This window comes from Sycon ciliatum, chromosome 1, assembly GCF_964019385.1.
Source record: "Sycon ciliatum chromosome 1, ocSycCili1.1, whole genome shotgun sequence".
Classification (NCBI taxonomy): Eukaryota; Metazoa; Porifera; class Calcarea; order Leucosolenida; family Sycettidae; genus Sycon; species Sycon ciliatum.
The window spans coordinates 45,189,430-45,199,443 of record NC_088643.1 but is presented as its reverse complement, the minus strand read 5'-3'; the positions used below and the strand labels follow the sequence as shown (position 1 = coordinate 45,199,443).

General features: G+C 48.2%; 1 protein-coding gene across 1 annotated transcript in view; it reads right to left on the bottom strand.

Annotated features, from left to right (window-relative positions):
* Positions 1–9,829, bottom strand: part of LOC135828283 (uncharacterized) — a 24,146-nt gene extending 14,317 nt beyond the window's left edge. The window contains exons 1-8 of the mRNA XM_065340737.1: positions 8,341–9,829; positions 5,051–5,198; positions 4,629–4,709; positions 3,861–4,054; positions 2,839–3,349; positions 2,461–2,516; positions 2,066–2,219; positions 396–619 (exon numbers count right to left, since the gene is read on the bottom strand). Coding sequence (XP_065196809.1) covers positions 396–619; positions 2,066–2,219; positions 2,461–2,516; positions 2,839–3,349; positions 3,861–4,054; positions 4,629–4,709; positions 5,051–5,198; positions 8,341–9,198 — 2,226 coding nt within the window. The 5' untranslated portion in view covers positions 9,199–9,829. The remainder of the gene's footprint in view (positions 1–395; positions 620–2,065; positions 2,220–2,460; positions 2,517–2,838; positions 3,350–3,860; positions 4,055–4,628; positions 4,710–5,050; positions 5,199–8,340) is intronic.
* Positions 9,830–10,014: the final 185 nt, after the last annotated feature.

Below are 10,014 nucleotides of genomic sequence, written 5' to 3'. Positions count from 1 at the left end.
AATGTGAAATAAGCACAAATCAACCTTCATGGAAGACTCGTACACTAAACTACTGCTGCGCTCTCTGTTAGTGCAATAACACTGACTTGATCATAGAACTAATGGTTACCAGCAACATGTTCTCAGCAAAATACTTGTAAGAACAGCTCAAACATCAGTGGAAATCGACAGACTGCCCCTGGCACTCCATTGCAGCCCTGCCAATGTGCCCTTAGCAATTGATACACTGCACTGTAGAACCCTGATCTTAGTCACAACTTCCCGCACAAGTTTCAGCACTATCGCTAAACGTGCCAGTAGAACCCTGCCCTGGCCGGCATTGCTTCAATATGTTACAGAAGTATAACTATGTCAGGGTCCCAGCTCAACACCACTTGAACTTCCTGTGGACTGACCTTGTAGGGTCGCATGATGTTAGGCCCGAACACCACAGCCAGATTGCCCATGTCCATCTTGTGGCCTGGAGTAACACTGCCATCCGGATTCACTTGATCCTCGGCAAAATCAGACACGTGATGCAGAAAGCCCAGCAGCTCGTGGAGAGTGTCTCGGTTGCACATCGGTAGCAGGCACACCAGTCCACGGAGAACGGCTGCTTGCCTCTTCTGGTCATCAATTTCTGCACAAAGCAACACGGAAACATAACTTTAAAGTTTGAACCCAACAAGTACAGTATCCCTGGCACATTGTATTCCACACTCGGCACATTGCCGCAGAGTCTCAGAGGGCCCGATGAAAACCCGGTGAAGATAAGCTTAATCTGTACAATGCAATGTGCCAGAGTGCCCGGCCAAGATAAGCTCAATCATTGCATTAGCCGACTGGTGCGAATGCAAAATACAGACAATACACCAAGTGGCAAGCTGTCTTGTTCAAGGCATTGCGCGAAATCGCGCATCTATGAGCGACATCCACATAAACTGCTGGGACCATGGTTGTGTACTCGAATCTCATTCTGAGCACCCTTTTTTCTTCCTTTTTTCAGCCGTTTTCTTGCAAAAAGTCCTCGAGCTCGATTTTTTTTTTTGATCGATCGTTCTTCAAGGAAAGACGAGTGGACCGTGGCAATCGATCAACAGGGCCGAGGACGAATGCGTCTGGTTGGAGTTCTTGCGTGGCACAGGATGACCAGACACACATATAGATACATTGCGACGATCTAATCTGCACAGTGTTTCCTAATACCGCACGCACGACGGTAAGTACAATTCATGTGATTTCAAATTGTTTGTGATCTACAACGTCGCGAGCAGGACGGAAATACAGCAACAGCACGACAACCGTTATACCAGGCAGTAACCAACAGTCACCTCCATCACATTCTCCAGATCAGAAGGCAAGTGAGGCAGTGAACATGAAGAAATAAAGTATGAAAGAATGAAAAGTGAATAATTCAAAAATCTCAGAAACGTTGAACGTAAAAAAAACACTGAGAACAAGGAAAGTGACTTACTTCGATGGCAAAAGACAAAGCGAATGTTCCTCGTATGGACCTGGCTCTTGCGGAATCAGCCACACTGTGGAACCATGTGTTTAATTCTACAAGGGATGGCTACCTGCTCCTCACCAACCAGCCTCCACGACGGTGGTAAAGTCGCCAAAAATACGAAAGTTGAACATTTTGTGCATGCATGCAATAGAAAATTTGTGCTGAGTATGTCGAGTGGCCATTCGAACAGGACAAAGCCGTTGCGCAAGCTGTGACCCTGAAATTTCGTCCATTGGTAGCGAGGGTAACCCTGAGCTGGAAAGTGTAAGGGATGGCATGCTACACTCCCCCGCATACGCTTGACAGCACGATTTGATGCGTGGAGTAGTAATATACCAGTATCTTACTACCCCCTGATACCTGATGCATGGACGTCGTCATCTTCATCCCGCAGATCGAAAATGTACAGGTGTCGCGTGATTTCGCGCAATGGGACTAAAGGTCACCTCACCAGACATTCTTACTGAGTCTATCAGCTGCTGTTATCGTCTGCAATACCGGGTGCCTACCATGCCTCGACACACCTAACACACTCAACACGGAAACCAAATTCCACACCTGCTACACCGGACTTACTCGAAGCGGCTACAAACGCCGGGAAAAGAGGCCGCGTTAGAAGTGGCTCGGGTAGATCACGCAGAAAGTTCTTAACCAGAGCCGCTACGTCACACGGCTGATGAATGCCCTCATGAAAGCTGATCTCGAACCCGTTGTCCATGTCTTCTCGAATCTGAGAACAAAACACAAACACACATGTTAACAAATATCATAATTTACAAATGCTGCTGTAGCATAGACTGAATCATAGGGCATACAAAGTATAGGCACGCATAAACCTTGAGTATATGTGACATACATTCAGATCAAAACATTTATACTGGCATGAATGGTTGCTGCTTTGCTTGAACACAATGCAAGACACCGTGATCCAATGCAAGACACGTCCACCATCCACCATATGTACCACTCACCTGTTTAGAGCGTCGCTTGGAACCGGCAATGCGGAATATCCCCACTGTCTGCATTCCTGCATGCAAAACAGTAAAGAGCAGTCAAGCAGGCATGGAGGGCTGGGGACGCAGAGATTGACAGCTCACACGCCATGAAACGTACAAAAGAATTTGCGCCATGAAACGTACAAAAGAATTTGCATCAGAACCACTGATAAGGACCCAGCACCACTCACTATAGCTTTGGTCGAATCTAGGTGTACAAAGCACTTCACAAAGTGGTATTGCTTTGTTTAAATGTTGCAATGTGTGTGCAATATACACAAGGTTAGGACTTAGCCCTACTGCATGCACAAATACAATGAAGAGACACGTGCAGGGAACCGCAGACAAACTTACCGTGCTCTTTCAAGAAGTCAAACGCCTTGGTGAGGAATTCGGGAACATCTTTCTTGTGGTCACGCACCCTGATCTCCACTTCGGCCTGAGATGCTAGGCGTGCCTGCGCCTTCCGCTGCTGCTTCATTATCTGAGAAAGGGTGAGTGCTTCCACATTGCGCGTTGCCGGCTGTTCGGTCTTGAGCAAGTTGTCAGCACTACGCCCCAGGAAATGAAGCGGCGCGGCGGCTAGGCCTAGAATACCAGCAGTGGCTGTGAACGGGGGATTGTCTGGTTCCGTTACGGCTGGTTTCTTTGCTGGTGGCCGAGGCAGTTCAGCCATTTCCAGGGGGTTGTCAACGGCCTCCGACAGGGAGAAGGTGCGAGTCATGCGCATGTCTGGCTGCACATCCTCAATGTCAAGAGCCGATACTGAAGCTGCCTCGTCTGACATCATGTACTGGTCATTGCATATTGTTCCAAAGTCCATAGAGCTAATTGTACCATTCATACCACCATCCGTACCTTCAGGCTGCATACAATCACATATACACACACGCACGCACGCATGCACGCACGCACGCACACACACACCAAATAAAGGAAACGAGAGAAGAATATAGGAGAGGCACATAAGATACAGAAGCATTTCAAAGTGAGCGGAGGACAAAAGAACCAGAGGAAGACGATGGACACACAGTCTCGTTTTGTATAGTTGTAAGTTCACATGTTAGCTCACCACAAGGAGTGTAGATGCATGCAACAATACCAGGGCCATGCATAATGCTGAGACTCATCATCTCAGTACCAATATTTCATGCATATGGCCAGCAGTGGAGGGTGAAAGTACGACAGTTTTCGCATATGCATGTTTCTGGACTACAGTACCAAGCAACATACTCTGCGATCATTCTCTTATTGGCGATGGTGCCATCGTGAGAATAAAGAATTCAAACTATCACTGACACTTAGCAAACCATGCAATGCTTCACAGCAAGATGGCCAACACGTAGCCACTTTTCGGCTTAGCTCTTGGAACTCACATCGTCACCTTCCTCTGCCTCACTGCTCACGGATTGGTGATCAGACGAGGTCTCATCCAGCGAGTTCATGGAACTAGCGCAGAACTGAGACGAGATGCCGACATCTTCAAGAATGCGCCGAGCGATGGAGCGGTCATTCTCCAGAACGCGGTGAAGCGGTATACCAAATACGCAGTTCTCTGACGGTGAAGAACCTAAACAACATAGCCAGCCAAGCACATAACAGTTACTAGTACTTCAAAAGAAGTTCGAAGTAATGTTTTTTATCCAAAAACAGTAATGCATCAAACAGTGGTGATGTAACAGATATTCGATTTTTCGAATGTATTCGATCTAGCAGTACTTCAAGATTATTTGAATGGGAAATTTCAAAATCAAAGGTTCACAAGACCTCGTGGATGAACGTTCTACGACAAAGACGGAGAAAATTATACATTGTTATGCCGTTGTGAGGGTAACCCCCCTGTATTAGCAATATTGGGGTAATGACAGGGAGAGATACATCTTGGAGAATACGGGCAGCTTTGGAAGACCCAAGCTTATCTGAAGGGCATCAAGGGTTTATGGAGAATAGCAGATCATTCTTTCGTTAGTTGTCTTGGTATTGGAGCGATTAATCATTCGTGGACATGGCGGTTTGTTACATCACGACTCAAAACACAATCATGATCGTTAATCTGTCTCTACAGCTAACACATGACTGCAATGCAGCATGCAAGAAAAGCTCTTTATCATCCTGGCCTGATGAACATATCGCTGCCAACTGACCTTTCTCGCCACCAGCTCCCAGCTTGCCATGTCGCAGAACACTGTTCAGACCTCCACTTCTATGACCATGATCCTCGGGATCTGTGCCACAGTGTCACAGTATGCACGTGCAGAAGACAAACTCAATGTTACTGAATACCAACTAAATAAGAACGTAGGAAGATGTTAGCATGACATTTCAACAGTAATGCAAGAGGTCGGATTTCTTTTGCTAAAACGGTGCCACGAGACACCCAATCCCACACGATCGAAATATGTCCACTGCAATGACATATTCAACATACAATGTCACCCTGATCACAATAATAATTATGCTGTCTTCTATTCACTGTTCTTTGCTCTCAGCTCAATCATACTTTTCAAAGTAATTTACGTATATGCTACACAACAGCAAAGCGGATCCCAGGGTGGCTTGGACTTACCTTTGGGAACGTGGAAGCTGAACCCAAGCTCGGTCTCTAGGTGTTTGTGCAGGTGTTTCCGCAGAGCTCTGTGCTCCACCGCAGACAAGGTCAGTACACTGCGCTCATCCAACTTAAGCACATCACTGTTGGGCGAAAACCACACAGGCTGCGCAAAACAAGCCGCAAGGAGAAGAAAAACTAAAGTTAGCCAGATTCACGTTGATATCACCTAGTTGTGTTGAGAAACACTCAAGAAAAGATGCTCCCGGCGGAGTCTTTTCTTGAGACACAACAAGAAGTGCAAACATGAAGTGTAGGTGCTGCAAGAGGAACAAGCATATTCCCCAGACACTGGGTGCTTTGCAACATGCACGCTAAGCCACAGAACTGCCAGGATAAATCTAGAATAGACTGGTGTCCAACAGTAATGACGAGTACTGCCTCGTTGAGCATTCACTGGGAGAGAGGGGGCAGTACCGATACCTCTAGTGTCAGCAACTAGCAGCTTTCACTTGTATCATGCCAGTGCTGCTGACAGCCCTACCTGGCATGAACGCTGCACAGCATGTTGCTTCTCATTGCTTCAGGCATCACACAAAGTCAACGTGAACAGATTATCATCACTGAACTCGATGTAGAACACCTAACTATGGCGCCAAACAGACCCCGTACTCCACGCAGTCCTGCTACATGCACGTGTGAAGCTTAACTGGCCTCCAAACCCCACCTCCAAGCTGCCCACACCCAAAACGCCATAATACCAGTCGCAAACCTCCAACACCTTACTTGTTACACTGCACTGCATCACTCACACCGATCTTCTCAACAAAGGTAGCGGTGGTACTTATGAATACATATAGATATCCCGATACAGAGAAGGGAAACTAAAGCTGTATTACTTTTACTCAGAATGTCCTGTGTCAGCGATGATCAGACAGCACTCTCTGTACCTGTATGCTGCTCTGCACCTACATGCACCGAGCATTATCTCTGGAGCTGCAACAACTCGCGCCGAGTGTACAAATAAATATCAGTATTCCTTTCGTGATGAATATAGTTACATTCATACAAGTATTCAAATGACATTGCCTACGACAGCTGTCAAGGCGAGTACGTCAAAATCTATCCAGAAGACGAATGATGAACGTACATTGATCTGAACCCACCGGACAACAGCGCAAGGCTGTCTGCAGGCTACATGTAGGAACAGCGTTGGAACTGATGAACTACACCGCGCACTAACACAGCCAATATGTCCATATGGCCACATGCCAGGAAGTTGGTCAGTCCTGTTATGTCAAAGCACGGACCTCGAAGCACAATCACAATGACAAACATTCATTCACGCCATCACTTCACATCACCACCACACATCCACATCCGACGACAAGCACATCCTCTCCAACAATGGCAACAGTGGCAGAGCCGGCAGCATTTACACAATGACAAGCACACTTGCACATGAAGAAGGGAACAGTCGGAACGGACTCCTTCGGATAGTGGACAAGCGACAGCGAATGTCCACATTTGCGCCCATCTATAGCCTATGCTACATACACAGTCTTACCCCATTCTCATAAATCTACATGTATGAGTACAGTAGTAGCGTGACCCATAAGCAGGTATGGACTGATATAGATAAAGAAATTGTTTAACTTGTGCTGAGGACTGCCGTTATTATGTTACCACCCTCAGTCAGTAGCACATAGCCACTGCAAGTACCTGCGCTCATTAGCCGCCTCTACTCATGCGTACCACAGCCAACATGACCCAGGCCAACCATAGTCCATACACAACACACACACACACACACACACACACACACACACACACACACACACACACACACACACACACACACACACACACACACACACACACACACACACACACACTGAGCATACAGAGCAGCACTGCTGGCACTTCTCCAGGGAATTGTTCCTCAAACGACACCATGATGGCATGCACCCTGCTGCCATGAAGATCAAGTAATAGTTAGTTCTCTGATCAACACTGAGTCTGTCTTAGTCACAGTCAGTACATGTACTGGTATGGTAAAACTCAGATTCTGCATCAGAAACCATTACCCTTCTTCATAAGAGTGCTGGTCAATGAATGGGTGGTGGTGGTGTCGCCGGCATGACGCCAGCATACTGTATAAACCCCACCACCACACTCCATCATTCACCCCAGTGTCTGGAGATATGTGGATTTTGTAGAAAAAAATAAATAAATAAAATTAATAAACAGAAATATTCGTCTGGAATATAATTTCGTCTTTTTCGTCCAAGGAGCTTTGGGACTAAAATTAAATGCCGGACTAATGTCGATTTGTCCAGCTTTTCAATACTTCGAAATACTCTTACGATCCATGGACGAAATTTACAACGGGACGAACTCCCTTTCTTTGGAGCAGGACGAAATGTTCTGCCTGCACAGCAGAGTCCAGTGCTCACAGGTCTGGGGTCGCAGAGCGACTGAGCACAAGTACTAGAAGATCTACATGTATTTGGCTCACGAGATCGGATTTCCCTGTGCGGCACCCTACATGCCTACATGCAAGTTGATCTTCCGGACATGGTCTCACTCTAGATCTGATGAAAGGATGGGCACCATGGCGAATCAAAACTGCTCCAATGCATGTTCATATCCAGCAGCATTTCCGCTGAAAGGGAAAATATGCAGTCCCCTGCCCTGTTCTCCCCGTATTTCGTGGATGCCAGCCCACCAGCCAATTACGTTCTCTATCTTTCCACTTTCATTGGCGATGAATAGGTCCTGGAGGGAGATTTCTCAGATTGGTCATGGGCCAGGCTAAAAAGTCATAATTGTCCTGCCAATTATCACCCTCTTCTGGACACCTTCTACAGAGAAGAATCTAAATAAAAGTTGTACTGGTATGAAAGCCTGGCCAACCTGTGGGACTGTATTGAGAACTGGTGGTATGGTGATAATTATTCATTTTACTTATGCTTGATTGGCATCCTAAGCACAGGTGTGCAGCAGTCACTCCAAGGAAAATGCTGACCGGCAACTCCGGAGATTCACACCACGAAGAGAGGATCAACAACACACCAACCCCCCACTTCATGCAGCCAACTAGCTTACACAATGACTACACAAGTCATTGTGTACGGCTACATTTCCAACTTTTCTTCCCCTCTCCGCATGAAACAATCTGATCACTAACGACATGAACACGCACGCTGACTTTCTAAGTGGCTCGTTGGCCAAACAATCCCAAACCCCTATCACCTCTATCACAGCACCATTGTTACCCCTGCCACATTCTGGCAACATCCACTTACTTCTTCCTCACTAGGCACCCATTCGCATAGGAGTCGATTTCGGCTGAGCCATTTCTTCGGTGCCAGCAGTGTGGCCAGGTTCTTGTTCGGATCGGCAGTGTAGGCTCTACGTCGTGGTCCCGGTGAGCTGCCTGGTGTGGTGTTCGTGAACGGATCAGCCGTACGCTCCGTCAGTTGCTGCACAGCGGCACTGATGTCGGCGATACTAGCGTCCGTCACCTGAATGCCGGGCCGAAGCAGAGCCGACGACTGGCGGTTCTTGCTTCCAGCAGGATTGTCTGTATACTCGGCCGATGTCGCCTCGCCGCGGCTGGCAATGTTCCTTGCTCCCCTGCCTAGCAGCGCTGTGCTGCTGACGTCGTCGTAGCCAGCAGCCGACGCACCACTGGACGAAACCTGTGACGACGGAGTGTTAGATCTGGAGACGGATGGTGACTCTCTCGCTCGCTTTCGACGTGATACTCGTCGCGCAACACGACTGAACATATCGCTCGTCTTCTCGCGGAAGCTCCGTGACCTCCTCGGAGTGGCCTCGTCCGACTCCTCACGCTCCTCTGCCAGGTCTGGCGTGGCCCGCTGGAACTGCATGCCAAGAGGATTTTCATGATGACTGGCTGCTCCTGCAGAAGACGTGGGACTGGGTGTGGGAGATGCACTTATTTGCGCAGAGAGCGCCTTTTTCTGACGACGGGTCAGCTCTGTGGCTGAGCGCTGTGGCTTTACCTTCAGTGAAGACCAGAACGTTTTCTTTGCACCGGTGGGATCAGAGGCTCGGCGACGTCCCTTGCCGTCCGTCACATCCAGTCCGTGGCTTCCATCGTCATGCTTCAAGACGTCGCGCCGATCCGCCGCACTCATTCCGTTCAGTCAAGAGCACGCACTGGCCTGCACTAGTTAGTCTTCGCCAAGCTAGCGCTCCAGTCCAGGAGCAGCAGCACTCGGCTCGGCTTGCAAGCAGAACCCGCTGACAGCCGCTCAACTAACAACAGCACGCCGTCGTCACAGCGGACATTTGTCCCGACTTACTGCGTCGCAACTAAAGTCCTCCAACTACTGCACTCTCTGTGAGATTTTTGTCTGCAGCAAATGAACATACACGCGCGGACGCTCTGCAAACAACAAGCAGGCGCAGGGGCCTAGCCGGAGTAGCTAGCTTGTAGTAGCCGCGCGCGTTTGGAGTCGACGAGCACAAATACACGCGCCAGCTGTAGATCTACCATGCACTGATGCAGCCTCGTGGCTTGCCCATTCGTTGATGCTTATTATTATTATTTTTGGGGCCGGGGAGCTAGTAATGGCATTGATGCCGAAATTGCGAGACAAGATGATAAATTATGCTCCCACCTGAAGAAAGGCAGCAGCTACAACAATGCAAATCACCTCCTTTTACCATGGATAGAGTCCAACTAACTAATGTTACTTCAGAATCGGAGAAGAAAAAGGCAAAAAACTGTCATCTTCGCGCTTCGGAGCGGGCTGCCACATTCCCGGCTCGGAGATAGAATGTCTAAAGATCTCCCGCACAGTCGACCATGGTTGACTAGTCGCGTGCAGTCTGGGGCAGGGAGCCCTACACATACCGGTATGTGTAGGGCTCCCTGGTCTGGGGTACTTCACGCAGGGTTTATCGTGTAGTTCAACACAAGTCATAATCATCGTGCAAACGCATTCACA